A 20,081-nucleotide genomic window follows, 5' to 3' on the forward strand; every position below is an offset into this window, starting at 1 on the left:
GGCAGTTAAAGTTGCTTAGAGGCTTTGTACCCGTAGAGGGTGTTCATTGATTCAGATTTTTACTGTAGATTGAGCTGCTGAGTCATTTTGTGACCCTCAACATTCATCTCATTAAAGCTTTTCTTTGGGTCTGGTTGTATTCTCCAGAGAATGCTCTTCTTACATCTTCTTAAAGAATATATCCTGAGAAGCCAGGTTAGGGGAAGAAGGTTGGAAATCTAAGCATTCAGTCAGTCGTCTTTCATCCTGTGTCCACCCCGCCCCCCGACCCAATATGGTCATGCTGTGGTGCTATTTTCAATACCTGCCCTCAGGTCGGGTAATACAGAGATCCCTCTGCTGTACCTCATCAGGACCATCAATCTTCTGCAGGAGTCAGGAAGATCTGAGGGTCTCTTTCTAAAAGAGGTTTCAATCAGTTTTTCTGCCATTTGTCCCTCCTTCATTCCACTTAATGCTAATTTAAGATACCTGCTTTTGGCTTTCACCATTACCAGCTTAATGTTCAGCTTTCTTTGATTTGCTAAATCATTATCACTTGTAAATCCCTGGCCATTTATTTTTGTCTCCTCTCTGGTTCTCTTTGTCCTTGCTAGATGATGCCTTAAAAATTAAATAGGATGTTTTGGAGAGCAGAGGTAGGTTAATACATGCTCTCAATCTGCTGTCTTTAACTAGAGGTTTTTATGTAATTTTTTTTGAAGTAAAATACAGGGGTTGTTTTGGTTTTGGTTTTAAATGTCTGATTCCTGATCATATGTCAGTGAGCTCAGAGACAGGCACAACTAAGTGCCTGGAGGCACAGGGTGCTCCTGAAGGGTCCAGCCCTTCGGTATACCTGCACACCTTTTTTAGGAGCTCCAGAGGCCATGACTGATGCTTCCATCAAGTCTTGAGGCCCCAAGATGTTGAGAGGGAAACAACAATTTAAAAAATTCTAATTTTATTTTTTCCTCTTTGTTATTTGCATTATTATTCACTATTTTTTCAAAAATTCATTTATGTTTAAGTATGCATGTTAGCTACTGCCTGTCTTGCTGGGGATGCCTCATGTTGCCTGACGAATTCCTCCAGATCCATTCTTCGCCAAATAACTCATTCTGCCTGTGTTGTGACCATACAAATAAATTCCACTCCTGCTGGATTTCAAGGAAACTCCCCTAAGAACACATACATTCTAGGGGCGCCTGGGTGGCTCAGTTGGTTGAGCATCCATCTCTTGATTTAGGCACAGGTCATGATCTCATGGGTCGTGAGATCTAGCCCAGGAGGGGCTCCAAGCTCAGCTGGGAGTCTGGCTGAGATTCTCTCCCTCTCCCCGACCCCACATGCACTCTCCCTCTCTCTCAGGTAAATAAATCTTTTTTAAAAATTAAAAAAAAAAGAATACATACATTCTCTTCACATCATAATTCATTAAATCACTAAAGGTTCCTAATGAAAAAAATAAAATACCTAAAGTTATCACATTGAAACCTGTGATAAAATACATGCCCTCCTCTCCCCTTTGTGTGTCTGTTCATATGTGTATAAGTGAACATACATGTGCATACCACATACAAAGCCATACTTGTTTATGGTTTTTAAATGATTTTTGTTTTTGTGATTCCTGTTCTTGGATTTCTGTGTGTTGATAGACAAATCCATGAAACCAGACTGATTGATCCCAATACAAATTCATTTTATTCACTGAGGCAGCTACCAGTTGCCTGTCACATTCATTCATCACATCAGTTGTTCCTAACTGTCCTCAACCTTTATCTAAATTTTCAATTCATTCACCAGCCCCTGTCATCCTATAGAAATAACCTCACCTTTTACTTTCCCAAGAAAATTAAAAAGTATTCAACCTGGGTTCTCTTGCCTTTCCCTTTTGGTTTTCTCTTTATTTTCACCCATTGTCTTTCTTTTCTTCCCATGTTAGAGGAATAATTATCCTTCCATTTTAAGGCCAAGCCCCCTACACTTACATAAAACAAAGAGGGAACAGCAGGTACAAAGGCCTGGAAACTTGAAAGAGCAGAGTTGGTGGGGAAAATACAGATTTTTCTTTACGGACAAGTAGGCTTTTGAGTTAAATGGGCCTGGTTTGAATGCTAGTGCTGCAACTTCCTGCCTAAATGACCTTGAGGTAACTTTTCTCCTTGTGCTTCATCTTTCTTATCTATAAAGTGGATGCCAGCTACCTCATAGGGTTGCTGTGAGATTAAATAGCATGTGGTAAGCTGACAGCAAATGGTAGTTGCTGTTGCTGTTATGGCTGGAACAGGAGTAAAACTATAGCAGTAGTTCATTTCAGAATAAGTGTTTGTTTACATTTCTGTCTCTGATACTAACTGTAAACTACAAGCCCTACAAGGTTAGGAACACTGTCATTCTCATCTTCATATCTCAGACACCTAGCACATAACCAGCACATCAAAAATAAACATGTATTATGTGCTGAATGAATGAGTAGTGAAGCTTCAATTTATATTGATTAAATTGATAAGTAATTTCACTTTTTTTTAAATTTAAGTTTGTATGGAAATTAAAACCTTCTAAAGATTTTCAGATCACATTGTTAGAAGTTTGTTATCTTCATGTTTCCAAATACTGGCTTTTAATCTATCACTTTTGCATTATAGATCTATCTGAGTGAAAGAGTGTGTGTGCTTTTTTTAACCTGTCATCAATAGTAATTAATTGTTTCTCTCCTTTTTTCCTCATTCAGGGAAGTGGTGCAAGCAAACTGTGTTCACTGGAGGAAGAAGTTCTCCTTTATGTGCAAAATGAGTGCAAGTGCCGCGACAGGCATCCTGGATCCTTGTATCTACAGAGTATCTGTGAGGAAGGTATAAAAATAGCCGATTACGTCTCCCCTTTCAGAAACCATAATTAGTTCCATAGTCAGTGACTCACTTTATTTAGCTCTACTTCATCATTAGAACTGTTATATGTAATTCCATTTCACACTTGCAACAATAATTTAAATTACTGTGACAAATAGGATTTAAGAAAATCTGAAGTCATAAAGTATTACTCAAGAACCTTGTCTCGCTATCACTATACATTTAAGTATTTACCCTATTTGTGTTATTTGGTGGGGGGGGGGGCTCTATCAATCTTTATCCTTCCATTCATTAAATTTCTCATTGTTAGGCATTATTTTAGGGACTTTGCATACATTCTAACAACAACCGTGAAAATGGGTATTATTTTTTGTAATTTGGGGAAAACTGAGGTTCAGAGAGGTGGTCACTTGCCCAAATTCACATAGCTAGGAAATGGCAAAATGGGGACTCAAACACAAATCTTTCTAATTCCAAGGCCCTGTTTTGTTTGTTTGTTTGTTTGTTTTTAAGATTTTATTTATTTGACAGAGAGTGACAGCCACCGAGAGAGGGAACACAAGCAGGGGGAGTGGGAGAGGAAGATGCAGGCTCCCAGCAGAGCAGGGAGCCCCATGCAGGGCTCGATCCCAGGACTCTGGGATCCCACCCTGAGCCAGAGGCAGATGCTTAGTGACTGAGCCACCCAGGCGCCCCTCTGTTTTGTTTTTTATATCCTTTCCTTTCCACATTTTAGCTTGAGGTGTGTTACCAGTAATCTACAAAGATGGTAATCTCAGGTGGATCAACTTAATATATATAGAAATATGTGATCTTACTTTTTTGAGGGTGAAAAAGAGGAAATCCATTTGTCACCACTACAGGTCAATGAAACTCTATTGGTTTTGAAATGTAACCTTTATGTTACATCTTATATACATTTTTTAATTAGATTTTGTTTAGTTTTTGGAGAGAGAGACAGAGCAGGAGCGCACAAGCAGGGGGAGCAGCAGGCAGAGGGGGAGAGGGAGAAGCAGACTCCCCTCTGAGCAGGGAGCCTGATGCGGGGCTCAATCCCAGAACCCTGGGATCATGACCTGAGCCGAAGGCAGACGCTTAACCGACTGAGCCACCCAGGCACCCCTACAGCTTACATACGTTTTTTTAAATTACCAGTATAATACATATACATGTTCAAAAATTAAGGGAGGAATTTAGAATGAAATGGAGGAGTCCCTTGCCTTGTTCTTTTCCATTCCAGTCTTGTGGCCTCCTTTATGAGATAAAAAGTTGTATTTTTAACTTTCTTTCTCTGCTTTTTTGAGTGAACTGATAGCACTGTGTTGTGTGTGGCTGTTTTTTGCTATATTGCTTAATCTACTCAGTTAAGATATAACATACATACATATATACATTTTATAGGTGTTAAGGCTCTAATGAAAATAGACCTCTGAAACAGTCTAACTTGGAGCAGCAGTAATTGCATCAAGGCTTCCCTAAGGGAAGGATAATGCAGTGAAAGTGTGTATGTCGTCATGGTGACCTAGGTTTGAGTCCCAGATATACTGCTTATTAACTGTGAGACCTTAGGCAGTTCTCCTGACTTTCTAAAAATCAGTTTCTTCATTCAAGCTAAGAGTATAATAATTGCTTTCTCTAGAAGTTATAAAGATTAACTGAGATACAAGTAAAGCATTCTACCTTCTTCTCTTTCTACTTTAATTGCTGCTGTGGCTCTTATATTGAAACCTTTACTAAATGGAGTTCTAGTCATGATTTTTGAAAGATGACCAGTCAATCTTTGACTTTTAATAAAAAGAAAACATATAACCAGTTTAGAGTAAAGCATAACTGCTCATTAAAGACACTCAGAGTCCATTACAAAAAAAAAAAAAAAAAAAACGTAATTTTTTTTTGTAATTTAAGGTAGGACTTGTTCATATGGAATAAACCAGTTCCTCAGATTATGATGGTTTGGTGTATTAGTTAGGGCACATACAGTAAGCTGCTGAAGCAGATACCCAAATAGACAATGACTTAAACAGGATAGAGGTTTATGTCTCTCTTGGGTAATAGCCAGGGGGTCCAGGGCTGGTAGAGCAGCTCTGCCATCTTCACCAAATGGTTCCCATCTTAAATCCAAGGGAATTACTCCAATCTTGTTATCTTCCAACCAATGAGAAAAGAGAAAAGGCCACATGAGAATGAAAGTGAGAACCCATAAAGAAAAATTAGTAAACTCATTTATATAAACATATTCTGGATTGCAAAAAAAAAATACCTTAAGCAAAGCTATAAATTAGGGGAAGACATCTGAAAACCATGTCAGAGGACTAATTTCCTTGGTTTGGAAAAAGCTCCCCAAATAAATCAAGAAGAAAAGATTAACCTTTTAGAAAAATAGGCAAGGAACAGAATATATATTTCACAAAATGGAAAATATAAATAGCTTTCAAACCTATAAAAAATTACTCAGTCTCATTCATGTATATTAAAACTACAAATAAAGCACCATTTTTTATCTATAAATTTAACAAAGATCAAAAAGTTAGATAGTGCACTCTGTTGCCTAGGACACAGGGAAGCAGTCCCTCACCTGTCAACAAATATGTGAGTTCCTACAAAGTGCCAGGTACTATTCTAGGCACTGAATGGACAGTGGTGAACTGGAATGCGTTCCTGCCCTCAAGGACTCTATTTTCTGGTTGGACCTGGGGGGAAGAGTGATAGGAAAGACAGAGAGTAAGCGTGTAACCAAATAAAATTGTTTTAGATGGTAATAGTGTTATATATACAATATAATGAGATAATAGAGAATAACTCGGGGAGAGGAAATCATTTTAGGAAATTAGGGGAGACTTCTCTGAACGGTAACATTTGAAGAGAAGGCACCAATGTAAAGATCTAGGGAAAGACCATTCTACAGCAGTAGGACCTTGTATTAGTCAAGGTTTTCCAGAGAAACAGAAAGGTAGTGGAGACTTCTCTGAAAGGTAACACTTGAAGAGGAGGCACCCTTGTAAAGATCTAGGGAATGACCATTCTAAAGGAGTAGGACCTTGTATTAACTAATATAGTCAAGGTTCCCCAGAGAAACAGAATCAACAGAGTGGAGAGGTAGCTATATAGATATAGATTTATTATAAGGAATTGGCGTACACAATTATGGAGGCCAAGAACTCCCACGATCTCCCATCTGCAAGCTGGAGATGGCTGGTGGTGTAATTCCAGTCTGAGTCCAAAGGCCTGAGAACCAGGAAACCAATGGTGTAAGTTCAAGTCAAAGCCTGAGCTAATTAGGAGTGCTGCTGGTGTAAGTCCTAGTCTGAAAGCAGGAGAAAACCAATGTCCCAATTCAAACAGTCAGGTGAAGAGAGAGAATTTACCCTTCCTCAGCTTGTCTTCTATTCAGACCAACAGATTGGATGATGCCCACCCACACTGAGGAAAGCAATCTGCTTTCCTCAGTTGACTGATTAAAATGTTAATCTCATCCAGAAACACCCTCACAGACATAGTCAGAAATAGTGTTTAACCATATATCTGGGCACCCCATGACCCAGCAAGTTGGCACATCAAATTAACCATCCCATACCTGAAAGTGAAAAGGCCCTGTGTTAGTTTCCTGGAGCTGCTATATCAAAGTACCACAAACTGGGTGGCTTAAAACAACACAGAGGTATTGTCTTATTGTTCTGGAGGTCAGAAGTCAAAATCAAGGTGTCAGCAGGGCCATGCTGTAAAGGCTCCAGAAGTTGTTCCATGCCTTTCTCCTAACTTTTGGTAGCTCTGGGCATTCCTTGGCTTGTAGATGCATCACTCCAGTTACATGGCTGCCTTCTCCGTTTGTGTCTTCACATCATCTTCCCACTGGGTGTGTCTGTGACTATGTTCAAATCTCCTTTTTTTTTAATGAGGGTACCAGTTATGTTGGATTAGGACCTCATTCTAACTAGATTACCTATGTATTTCCAAATAAGGTCACATCCCAAGGTACTGGAAGTTAGGACTTCAAAATATCTTGGGGGGTGGGAGGGGAAATGCACAATATAATCCATAACAGTCCCCAAAATGATAATAAACCTGGGTATTTATGCTTCTGAAATTAATAGACCACCTTATTAAAGACCACCCATCCCTCTGAGAACACCCAGAAAACTTAGATAAAATATTAAAAACAGCTGCTTGAAGGCAGTAAGGACTTAAGAAGCTTAGAGTCATAGACAAGGGAAGCATAAAGAGATGAGCCTGACATTTGGCATTGCTTTTTCCCCTCAAAGCATTTGCTAAGTTGCAAGCAGTGGTTAAGAAGCTGAACTGAAAGCAGTGACAAAAAAAGCTAGCTAAGATCCCAGCAATTTTACAAGACTAAAGGGACAAAAACTGGAGTCCAGAACCCATCAGCATGAAGGGCCCTTGGTAAATACCCCAAACTTTTCATTGGGACTCCCTAAGAGCTTCAGCCTAGAAGGAGGTAGTGGATATAGATCAGCCTGTATAAAGATTGAAACTCAGCTTCTAATCTGCTTATTAATCCCTGCTTAGATGAAGGTGATCTGCCCCGATCAGAACTTGCCAGAAGCAAATGTGTATCTTCTCTGAAGGAAAATAACATTATTCTGAGCCTCAAATTACTTCTTCAAATTATCATGCAACAAAAATACCAAGAGACATGACTGCATAACCAAAAATCAAAAGGAAAATAGATAATGAAAACAGACTCATGGAAGATACAGTTTTGGGAATATCGGAGACAAGCTTTTATAGTAACTGTAATGAGTGAACAATATGAGGAATTTTATTACAGAAGTAGAAACTATAAAGAAAAAAGCAAATTAAATTCTAGAACTGAGAAATGAAATAACTAAAATTTAAAGCTAAATAGAGCTTTTAAAGCCATCACCTGGCTGGCTTAGTCAGTAGAGCATGCGACTCTTGATCTCGGGGTTGTGAGTCTGAGCCCTATGTTGCATGTAGAGATTACTTTTTTAAAAAATCTTTAAAATATAATAAGTAAATAAATAAAGCTAAATAGATAAAAATATCAACAGGCGGATATAACATCAGGCTTACCAAGACCGAAGAGAGGTTTGGTAAACTGGAAAATAAGACAAAAGAAAATATCCAGACAAAATCACAGAAAGAGAGTAGAAAATACAAAAAAGAATGTAAGACGTGAGAAACAGTATAAAGGTCTAACATATATGTAATTGGAGCCCTGAGGGAAACAGAGAGAGAGAGAGAGAGAGGAAAAAGATTGTGGCTGAGAATCTTCTAAAACTGATGAAAAATACCAAGCCACAGATTCAGAAGTATTGTAAACCCCATTTAGGTTAAACAACAAATCTGTCATGTTTAAATGACAGAAGACCAGCCTGGCCGGAAGATGGAAAAGATGGAGAGGGAAAGCTCTTGGTGATGACGATGGAGGCACTAGATCAGGTAGGGTGTTATAAGACATGGTAATGAGTTTGGATTTTATTCTAATTACAATTGGAATCCATTTGTGGATTTTACTAAGATATGATCTTCTAAGATCAGTTTTGCTGCTGTGTAGAGGATGCGTTGCAGATAGACTGTAGGTGGTAGGGGTAGTTCAGGTGAGGAATGCTTGTATTGGCATGGATCTATAACCACAGATGGTATGATTCGTGATATATTTCTGGTGGTAGACCCCCACTAATGGATTGGATGTGGTAAATGAGGGGAAAAGAATTGAGGATAACTCTTAGACCTTTGCCTGACCATATAGGAAGGTAATTGTGCTATTTATTGAAATGGCAAAAGCTCAGAGTGAAATAATTTTGGGAACTGATAAGAAGAAATCAGCAGACCTATTTTGGCCATGTTAAATTGGAGGTGTCTATGAGATACCAAGTAGGAATGTCCAGTAGTCATTTAAAGATACCGGTCTGACACTCAGGGGAGAAGTCAGACTAGAGACAGAGACATGAGAATTACCAGCATACAGTTTTTATTTAAAGCTACAGACCTGGGACGCCTGGTTGGCTTAGTTGGTTAAGCGTCCAACTCTTATTTTTGGCTCAGGTCACGATGTCAGGGTCATGAGATATAGCCCCACATTGGGCTCCATACTGAGAGTGGAGCCTGCTTGGGATTCTCTCCCCCTCTTCCTCTCCCCTTCCCCCTGCTCATTCTCTCTCTCCTTCCCTCCCTCTCTCTCTTTCTCTCAAAAAAAAAAAAAAAAAGCTACAGACTTGAATGGGGGAAAATGTAGACGTAGAAGACAAGAGGCTCTGAACCAAATCCTGGATCACTCTAACACTCAGAGGTAGTATAATTAGCAGGAGAGGAGAAAAAATTCATATGTATCACTTCTTCTTACATCCTTTTGGCCAGATCTTAGTCACACTGCCATAGCGCAAAAGGAAGGTAGAAAATGTTGTCATGATACCAAATGATTTCACTCATATGTGGAATTTAAGAAACAAAACAGATGAACATAGGGGAAGGGAAGGGAAAATAAAATAAGATGAAAACAGAGGGAGGCAAACCATAAGAGAGTCTTAACTCTAGGAACAAACCGAGGGTTGCTGAAGGGGAGGTAGAGGGGAATGGGATAACTGGGTGATGGACATTAAGGAGGGCACTTGATGTAATGAGTACTGGGTGTTATATGCAACTAAGGAAGCACTGAATTCTACCTCTGAAACTAATAATACGGTGTATGTTACTTGAATTTAAATAAAAATTTTTTTTAAATGTTGTCATTATTTTGGGTAGTCAGATGCCCACCTAAAAATACAGTTTTCTATTACTTTGGAGAGCAGGGGAATGTATAGTTGGAGTACAACTAGCTTTCTTTCTACAGAGGTTGAATCCAGGAGTAGGTCTAGCAAACGAGTGAGAAGGAGCAGCCAGTGAGGTAGGAGTAAAACCAGGCAATTGCAGAACCATAGAAGGTTAGGAGAAAAAATGATGTAGGAAAGGAGGTGGAGTGGCCAAGCCTGTCAGATGCTGTAGAGGGGTTAAGTAAGATGGAGACAGAGCCTTTGGGCTTTAACAAAAATGGACATCATTGGTAATCTTAAGAACCATTGCAGAGGGAAAATGAGGACAAAAGCCTATTTGAAGTAGATCATATAGAGAGTGGAATACAGCAAATTGAGAAGTCTTTCAAGGAGTTTAGCTTTAGAGGGGAGCAGAGAATTAGAAGAGACAAGGATCATCTGGAGAAAGTTTTGTTTTATTTAGTGAAGTGTGCTATTTAGGGATATGTCAATAACCTAATAAAGAAGAATAATTCAATAATTCATAATGTGGTAGATTTAGTGGCATGGCCACGCCAGACATCAGTGGGGACAGGAAAGGGGAAGGGCAGCATATTCATGAATAATAGAGTTTACCATAGATTGCTGCTCATCTTATTTAAATTCACCACTTTTTTTTTCTTGGCTGGGTACATAGTACATGTACATTGATGGTACATGACAAAGTAGGGCTCCCCAAGTCCCTCCCCTTCTTCATGGGGTCTGGGATGGAAACTGTGTAGAGGTTAGGAGATTCTTAGTGTGTTGAAGGATGAGTTGGGGCAAGGACTCCCTAGTAGCTGAGGGCCTCTCTCTTCTCTTGCTCTTGCTGGGGCTGATGGTCCAGGGGGTTCTTACTCCTTGGAGGCCATGTGGACTATAAGGTCCACCACCTGGTTGCTGTAGCCAAATTCATTGTCATATCCAGAAATGAGCTTGTCAAAGTGGTCTCGGAGAGCAGTGCCAGCATCAAAGGTAGAAGAACGGGTGTCACTGTTAAAGTCACAGGAGACAACCTGGTCCTCAGTGTAGCCCAGGATCCCCTTGAGGGGGCCCTCCGATGCCTGCTTCACCACCTTCTTGGTGTCATCGTATTTGGCAGCTTTCTCCAGGCAGCAGGTCAGATCCACTACTGACACATTGCAGGCGGAGACACAGAAGGCCGTATCAGTTAGCTTCCTGTTCAGCTCTAGGATGACCTTGCCTACAGCTTTGGCAGCACCAGTAGAAGCAGGGATGATGTTCTGAGCAGCCCCTCAGCCATCACACGACGGCTTCCCAGAGAGTCCATCACAGCCTTCTGGGTGGCAGCGATGGCATGGAGTCATGAATCATGAGTCCCTCCGTGATGCCAGAGTTGTCAAGAATGACCTTGGCCAGAGGGGCCAAGCAGTTGGTTGTGCAGAAGGCATTGCTGACAATCTTCAGGGAGTTGTCATACTTCTCATGGTTCACGCCCATCACAAACATGGAAGCATCAGCAGGAGGGGCAGAGATGATGACCCTCCTGGCCCCACCCTTCAAGTGAGTGCCAGCCTACTCCGTGGTGGTGAAGACCCCAGCGGACCCCACAACATATTCAGCACCAGCATCACCCCATTTGATGTTGGCAGGATATCATTCCTGGAAGATGGAGATGGGTTTTCCATCGATGACAAGTTTCCTGTTCTCAGCCTTGACTGTGCCATTGAATTTGCTGTGAGTGGAATCATCCTGGAACATGTAGACCATGTAGTTGAGGTCAATGAAGGGGTCACTGATGGTGACAATATACATTTTGCCAGAGTTAAAAGCAGCCCCGGTGACCGGGCTCCCAATAAAGCCAAATCCATTTACTCTGACCTTCACCATTGTGGCTTAGGGACGCGGCTGACACTGAACCGTAAATGTGGCTGTCTGTCAAACAGGGAGGAGCAGAGAGCTTAAATTCACCACTTTAAAGATGAAAATTGTATAAAAAAAGAATGAACTCTTGCCATCACAACAACATGGATGGAACTAGAGGGTATTGTGCTAAGTGAAATGTCAGAAAAAGACAAATACCATATGATTTCACTTACATGCGGAATCTAAAAAACAAAACAAATAAAAACCAGAAACAGAATCATAAGTACAGAGAACAAACTGGTGGTTGCCGGAGGGAAGGGGGATGAGGGGATGGTCGAAATAGGTGAAGGGGATTAAGAGGTACAAACTTCCAGTTATAAAATAAATAAGTCACAGAGATGAAAAGTACAACATAGGGAATATAGTTACTAATTTTGTAATTGCGTTGTATGGTGACAGATGGTGACTACACTTACCATGATGAGCATTGCATAATGTTTAGAATTGTCAAATCACTGTGTTGTACATCTAAAACTAATTTTTTTAAAGTGGGTAGGGAGAAGAGATTTTGACCCTAATTGTAGTGGCAAACACACATACAGAGTATATTATGTGCTGGGCTCTGTTCTAAGTGTTTTACACTTAATTCTCACAACTGTGCAATGTCCTAAATCCAAAGATTTGGCAAATTAGTGTACAGTTACATGTTTCAAATAAAATGTTAAGATGCCTGTATATTATTTTTTATTATTTTTCACTTTTGCCAGTCTTGTTCACATTAGTTAAGAGGGATTCTACTATATTAACAATGGATCAATTTTATATGTGTTTATATTAACATAGACAATAGCATATATATAGTAGAAAAAAGTAAGGTGTAGAACAGTGTGTGTGGGATGGTACGTTTGAGTAAATGGTATCTTTTGGACTGTTCCTAAAAATTGGTAACAGTAGTTGTCTCTGGGGCGGGGGTTTCAACTCTTGTTAAACTCTTTCCACAGTGTCATTCATGTGCTTACTAAGTAAGTGATTTAACCTTTCTTTGGTGATTTGGGTTCTTAGTGTGTCTGGGACACTTTTTGGCAATTTTTCTTCAGAATAGATTAAAAATTAGCTTGTCTTCTTACTATTTGCCTTTCTCAGATTTAAGTTAAATTCTCAATTAAAATTCTGATAATTCGGGGAGTGGAGTAGGGTAGCCATCCAAATAGTTGAAATTAAGATCATTAGAAATTTACTGTCAATATTTTTAAGCATGTAAATATGTAACTGTCTACTTTAGGATTATTTGATATATGTTTTAAATCTTTAATCATATGATATCCTTATAGTGCTTTTATCTTGGGCAGGAATTGAAAGGTGGAAAAGCTTATGCAAAGGTAAGTAGATGTTCTTTAACTCTTTTGGAACTTGTAATATCACTCACTGCTATTGATAAGCTTAAAAATCAAATGGTCTGCTCCTCTAATTGCTATTCAAGTTGGCTGTTTTTATTTTTTTATTTTGTTTTCTTAAGATTTTATTTATCTTAGTGCAAGTGGGGGGAGGTGCAGAGGGAGAGGGATAAGCAGACTCCCCGCTGAGTGCAGAGCCAGAAAAGGTGCTCCATCCCACAACCCACAGATCATGACCTGAGATGAAATCAAGAGTCAGAAGCTTAACCGACTGAGCCACCCAGGTGCCGCAAGTTGGCTGTTTTTAAATAAAGCAACTTGGAGATTGAACTGTTGGATCCAGCAATAAATTATAGGCACATTCTTTCTAAAAGCTGATTATGGGATGTTATTCTTACATTTCAGCTTCCCTACTAGAAGATGATCTCTGGTTCCATTAAGCAATAGCATCAACAGTTAATTCAGTCTCCCCTGCGAGGTATTGCCAGTCCCACCTCCCCTCACCCCCAGTGGAATAGGACCTCTCCTCTGTGCTCTCTTAGCACTCTGTAGTACACGATCACTACTGTCCTCTATACTTTCACTGACTATATGGAATTACTAATGCTTAGTGTGCTCACCTTTTTGCTGAATAGAAGGAATTAGTAATACTTCCAGAAACACACATGTTCCTCTTTTATTTTCAGTCTCTCATGGTATCTCCATCAATTCAGTCAGCTGAACCAGGACACCAGCTTAACCATCAAGTCCACCTAACTCCTTGAAACTACTTGATTGAAGTGTCAATTAGGATGCTTTTCGCTACAAGTAATAGAATACCCTCCTCACCTAGAGGTTGTTGGGATTTTTTTTTAATTTCACAAAGCAAGTAGATAAGAAACAGAGTGGCAGATGTGAGATAGAGCTATTCCAGGATTAATCCACTGACTGAAGGACGTCGCCAAGAACCCATGTTACTTTTCTCTTTTCATTCTTCCATTCTGTCTGATGACTTTATCCTTGCCTAGCTCTTCTCATGGTCACCAGGTGGCTTGAGTTTTAGTCCACACATTCACATATGACAAAATGCAGCTGCTTCTCCACGAATGGCTTTCTTTGAGAAAACTTTTAGTAGTTAGCCCTCAGAGGATTTCCCCATACCTTTCATTGGCCACAACTGGATCAGATGCCCACTCCTACACCACTCATGGGCAATAGGAATGGATTGCCATGGCTAGCTTAGACTAATCACAATTTAACAATGAGCTAGAGGTTGGGCTACTTTCCTTTTGCACATGGATGAGCTAAGGGTGGACAGTCGAATAAAATCCGGGCTCTGCTAACAAGGACTATAAGAACATTGGATAATGGTGGGGAGGCAAAAAACAGGGTCTGCTGCAACTGACAAATCCTGATTTCTCCCTTCTCATTTAAAAACCATCCATTCTCTCCATTCACAAGGCCAGTGCCTTAGGTTATGCCTTCATTATTTCTTATTTAAAACCTGCACTGGCCTCCTATCTTTTATTCTCTGCCTCTGATGTCTGCTTCCATCCATCCTCTATATTATTGCCATATGATCATTCTGAAATTCAAACATGATCATTACCCCACTTTTAGTCCTTCAGCAGCTATCTATTGCCTGTAAAGGAAACTGAAATGAAAAGTCTTTAACCCAGCATTTAAACCCAGCTTGGACACCATCTGTACGTGCTCACACTCGCTTATTCTTATGCTTCAGACTGACTGCCCTCAGAAACTTCCCGGAGTGTACCGTGCTATTTTAGCCTCTGTGCCTTGTGACTTGGTATTTTCCCTGCCATGCGTGTGCTTCCCCCTTGCCCTGTCCTGTCAACTCATACAGCATTAAACACTCAGCTTAGTCAGCCCTTCCCCTGAGAAATTTTCTTTTCTTTTCTGTCTTGTAACTGTGCCTTCTTCTATCCCAGCATCTAAACTTTTTTATAAGAATGTGTTTTCTGGGCGCCTGGGTGGCGCAGTCAGTTAAGCGGCTGCCTTCAGCTTGGGTCGTGATCCCAGAGTCCCAGGATAGAGCCCCTGCATCGGGCTCCGCACTCAGCAGGGAGTCTGCTTCTCCCTTTGCCCTTCACCCCGCTCATGCACGCTCTCTCTCTGTCTCAAATGAATAAATAAAATCTTAAAAAAAAAAAAAAAAAGAATGTGTTTTCTTTCTATCTTCCCTCATTTAACTGTGAGCTCCTTGAGACTAGGAATGATTTATACTCCCAGTGCCTACTGTTACCTGCTCAGAATTATTTGCCAAATGAAGTAATATCTACCACAGACATAACTAGTGTATATATATACACACACCATTTTAATGAGACCATTATCTCAATGAAGCCAAAGAGAAAATCATAAGGAAATATGGTCTCTCTGGTGCCTCACTAAGCCCTTATCTGTCCTGTTCGTCACTGTTTGCAGTGTCCAGAACAGGGTCTGGCACATAAAAGTTGCTCAGTAAATGTTGACCTTCAGCCTGAAACATCACAGCCTTCATTGGTAACCTGCAACCTAAAACATCACATTGACGTACCCCGCCTTTTAATATGCTTTCTTAATGGTGACTGACCAGATCCTTTTTGTTTTTTTAATTATGCTTGGTGACAATGTAATACCAGCATTCTAACAGTGGATGGTAAGCCAGTGGGCTGGTTTTTGTTCAGCAAATCTGTATTAACTGCCTACCATAGGGCAGCATTGTTCTGGTGCTGTTCTAAGTACTGAAGATACAGTACAAAACAGACCCAAATCCCTGCCTTCGTGGAGCTTATATTCTTACAGGAGGTTGGAGGGGACAGACAGTAAACAAAATAAATACGAAGTGTGTATGTACGTGATATGATGACAGCTACTGAGGAGAGGAACAAGGCAGGCAAGGGGTCAAGGGAGACAAGGGAGGGGAGGGAAGGAGGAGTCAGAGCATTAAGAATGGTCACGGAAGTCCTCTTAGGTGGTATTTGAACATAGACCTAAATGGAGCGAGGAGGAAAGCTACAAGAAGATCTAAGAATATGTCAGGCAAAAGAAGAGTAAGTGTGAAAGGCCTTGAGGCGGTCTTGGCATTTTCAAGGAAAAGGACATTGTGGCTAGGAGAGTAAATAAAGAAGAGAGTGGGGAAATGAAGTTGACAAGGTGATGGCCAAGGATGAAGAGACCCGAGACAGTCAACGTAGACAACTCTTTCAAGAGTTTTGCTATAAAAGCAGAAAAATAGTCCAACAGACTGGAAAGAAATACAGGATGAAGTTTTCTTTTGTTCATTAAGATGGTAAAAACCAGCATGTTTGTGTGCTAATGGGAATGGTTCAGTAGAGAAGGGAAGCTTGAGAGTGCAGAAGAGAGGGAGGAATTCCTGAAGCAGTGAACTTGAGTAGGCAGGAGGAGAGGGGTTGGCCTCAGATCAGAGAACGGCCAGTTCACTTACAGTGCTCGGAGTCCAGCTGCAGGCAGGTGAGTGCATGTGGCCGGCAGTAAGAGCTTCTGGAAGTTAAGTGCTCTTTTGATTGCTTTTAGCTTTTGAGTGAATTAGGAAGCAAGGCATCAGCAGAGAGTTTGGATGGAAAAGAGGTGCTGGAGGTTTAAAGGGAAGGGGCAATGTATGAAATACAGCCTTCAGATGATGTGTAATCAAATAGCCCCATGAATCTTCACATGCTCATTGGTATGTGGCTTTGCCCTGGACACATCTAGGCTTTTTCTGCTGATCCATTGGACCCCTAAAAGGCAGTAAGGCCAGAGTAACCATGTGAAAATTAGGTAGATGTCACCTGTGGTCTGATGTGTTCTGACTTATTATTGCATTTAGGAATCATGGCCTTTCAACTGGTCTGTAAGTTCTTATTCTTCATTCTTTTCATACCAGTTAAAAGCTACTAAAATAATGCTCCAGCCTGTAGTTAAAATCGTCATCTTGAGTGCCTTCTTATGTGCCCAGTATGTGTCTTAAAATCTTAAAGCAGGCAGCTTAAAGTCATAGCAGTGTTTGAAACGGTTAATACTTTGTATTAGGTATTCAGAGAGATGTGCTTAATTGCAAACTCTAAACATTTTTTGTTTTTAATAAAAGACTCCATATATATTTAGTCATGTTGAATAGAACAGACTTAGTTTGTAAAAAAAAAAAAAATTGGGTATATTTCTTGTACCACTTGGAAACGAGAAATAGGGGTTGAACAACATCAGAAGACAGATCTCGGGGTGATCTTTGGTAGCTACAGAAAATGGGGACTGAACCTGGGTAGTCATGAGAGGGAGGAACAAGTTTGAGCTAAATTTTTGTAGAGCAGCATAGAGGGTTGTTGTGGGGCACAGTTTTGAGGAAGGGGAAGAAGTTTCGTAAAAAGGGATTTAGCTTAAGTGTGATCCGCAAGGCAAATGTTATGGCAGGTGGTGAAAAAAAGGGGGCTTACACCGAAGAAAACTTAAATCATTCTACTTCTTGCATGGAAAGTAAGAATTTAATAGCCTGCAACTGTCTGCAGTCACCAGTGGTTAACTGGGAATGGAGCTAGAACCAGAATAGGGAGAAGAAAGTCTGATCAGTTTTCTTTATGAATATGCAAATGATCGTGATTGGTCTCTGCTATTTCCCACAGTGTGGGTGGGGTGAGTACCACTGCTACTTGCAACGATTTTAATTGTTTGATAAACATTATTTTTACTTCAAAGGTTATGTATTTTAATGTGTACAGAAAGAAATTATATATTTAGCACATCAAATCTGTGATTTCAGAGATCGCATTACTTAAGAATAGAATAGGTAATACATTTTTACAAAAGAAGCGAGCCAATCTAAAGGCACACATTGAGCAAATAATAGAGCAGATATTGTTAAGATGGCCAAAATTACAAATGACTGAACTTTGAGAAAACTTGTCTAGAACATGGGTTAAATGTTTATTTCAAGAAGAATATGATAGGAGCCTACTAGATATTCTATTAATATAATTCCCTTTCTTTTCATAGCTGGGCTTTGCAGATCTAAACCTGGCAGAGTTTGCTGGATCGGGAAATACCACTCGTCGCTGTTTACTGGAAGGCTACGATACCAAAAATACAAGACAGGATAATTCCATTCTTAAAGTAAGCACGTTTTGAGATTTACATGTCAACAAATGAGAATCTCTGCCTTTAAATAAGCATAGGTATATACAGTCAAGGGCAAGATAGGAATCCGTATTGAGATCATAAGCTGAACACAACACTGAAATACTCACCATCTAAGGGGGAGAGCTACCCAAATCACAGAAGCAGTGAAAAGTAACAGTTGTTCACCTTCATGATCCTAAGGTGTTTCTGGGGCTGTGAACATTCAGGGAATAGTGCATACAACTGCTACAGCATAAGGGCTTATTGAGAGTAAGGGGCATGATGAGTGAATACCTTAAAATTGCTTCATCACTCCCAAAAACTGACTTCCCAAGCAGCTGTGGTGGGCGCAGAGAAGTCACTGGGCTTTCCTGGAACTAGTAAACTGACAGGTGGAACTTACTTTAGGCATCTGCCCTGTTGTTTCCAAGTACCACCCCCTATTCTCATGGCCTCGGAGAGAACATACACGTCAGAGAGTTGCTTGGGGGTATTAAATGAGACCAGTTGAAAAAATGTTTGTAAAGTGCCTTGTACCGAGTAAGACTCACTGGACAACCCTTCTGCAGTATTTTAGTTAGGTTACCCCACGATGGTAAGTTATCTAATGATAAGAAAGGAAAATAATTCAGAATAAAAACTGGATGGTCAGAAGTTAGTGGAGCAAAGAGTTACCCTATACCTACAGTTTTCAAACTTTGTTTTCGGTAAATATAACAAATTTCAGAGCACGTGCATATACCTGTGTGACATAAACGATATTGGATAGTAGGTGGGGTAGATTCTCTCTGTCTTATACATGAAGAAGCTGAGACTCAGGCTAAGTGTCTCACTAAAGTCATCGGTGGCAGAGCAGAGACCAGAATGCGTATCTTCTGCCGTGTGGTTAGTGGTCTTTTCATGTTACCATGCTGTCTAAGCACCAGAAGGAACAGACTGCACTGTTGTTCTTAGACTGATCTCAAGCCACTAAATTCAGTTTCTTCATATTTGCAGTATAAGAAGATTGGTAATCCTTCTCTGAATTACAGTGTTTTCATTGGGAATTGAAATAACTTTCTAATTTCAGACTCTCCCATCTTCACCCCATCCTTAGGGCCAGCTCCTGGAATAGTTTCCTTCTGGCTCCCCATTGATCCTTTCAGACCATCTCTCCCACTTGGTCCTACAAAGAACTTACTCTTTTTTTTTTTCTTTTTAACTTTAGAGCACAAGAGCGTACACACACCAGTGGGGGGAGGGACAGAGAGAGAGAAAGAAAATCTCAAGCAGACTCCCCACTGACTGCAGAGCCAAATGTGGGGCTCGATCTCACAACCCTGAGATCCTGACCTGAGCTAAAACCAAGAGTCAGACACTCAGCTGACTGAGCCACTCAGACACCCTATAACTTACTCTTTTATAGATCATACCATTCAGCTCTCATACTCTGTCCCTGCCTGAGCTCTGTCATCTCCTGGCCACCTAGTTACCTTCTCTCTCCTGCTCATCAGTGACTTAACTCCTTGCTCACAGTTTCTCTTTCCATCCCTTCTGTCATCATGATTTGGTGGCTTCACCATCTGGTGGGTGATCTGTCCTTCTGGACTGTCTTCTCTGTGCATTCTCTCCCTCTAGCTAATCTTTTATGTGCCTGAGGGCTCCCCGTTCCTTACACTACCCTTCTCCAGCAACCTTTTCTTTTTCTTCATCTCAGTGCCTCCCCCCTTGGCCAAACTCTAGACTTTTCTATCTGTAGAAACTTCACCATCAGTATTACCCTCTGCTACCACTGTCTCTTTTGTTTCCAGTCCTCTTGGTCTACTGCTCACTTAGCTGTCCTACTTAGCCATCCTTCACCTTACTGTTCTCTCACTCTCTACCAGCCTCCACTTGCTTCCACTTCCCTCTTTATTCAGCTTAGATTCCATAACCCATGATTCTCCTATGCTTAAAAACACTCCTTGCTTCTTCGCCCATCTCCCTCGTTGCTCTCCCCTGGCGAATCCCCAACCCCAATCAAACTCAACTTCAACTGTCCGCTCTGGGCCTGCATCCTAGTTGCCGAACGTTGCTGGAGAAGGTCACACAACCATCCAGCGGCCGTTCCTACAGCCTTGCTTACCACCATCAAGCAACTGTATTTCTTTTGTGAGCGTCCTTTCCCAGTTTCCTAGATATACTCTATTTTATACCTTCTTTGGCCTCGT

General features: G+C 40.6%; 1 protein-coding gene and 1 pseudogene across 1 annotated transcript in view; one reads left to right on the top strand and one right to left on the bottom strand.

The window, feature by feature from the left end:
* Window positions 1-20,081, top strand: part of EEIG2 (EEIG family member 2) — a 76,654-nt gene that overhangs the window by 34,139 nt on the left and 22,434 nt on the right. The window contains exons 2-4 of the mRNA XM_045801626.2: window positions 2,714-2,834; window positions 12,757-12,786; window positions 17,770-17,886. Of these exons, the coding sequence (XP_045657582.1) occupies window positions 2,714-2,834; window positions 12,757-12,786; window positions 17,770-17,886 (268 nt within the window). The remainder of the gene's footprint in view (window positions 1-2,713; window positions 2,835-12,756; window positions 12,787-17,769; window positions 17,887-20,081) is intronic.
* LOC123795131 (glyceraldehyde-3-phosphate dehydrogenase pseudogene) lies at window positions 10,435-11,431 on the bottom strand (annotated as a pseudogene).

This window comes from Ursus americanus, chromosome 12, assembly GCF_024610735.1.
Source record: "Ursus americanus isolate L20-20 chromosome 12, mUrsAme1.1.p, whole genome shotgun sequence".
In the NCBI taxonomy this organism is placed as follows: domain Eukaryota; kingdom Metazoa; phylum Chordata; class Mammalia; order Carnivora; family Ursidae; genus Ursus; species Ursus americanus.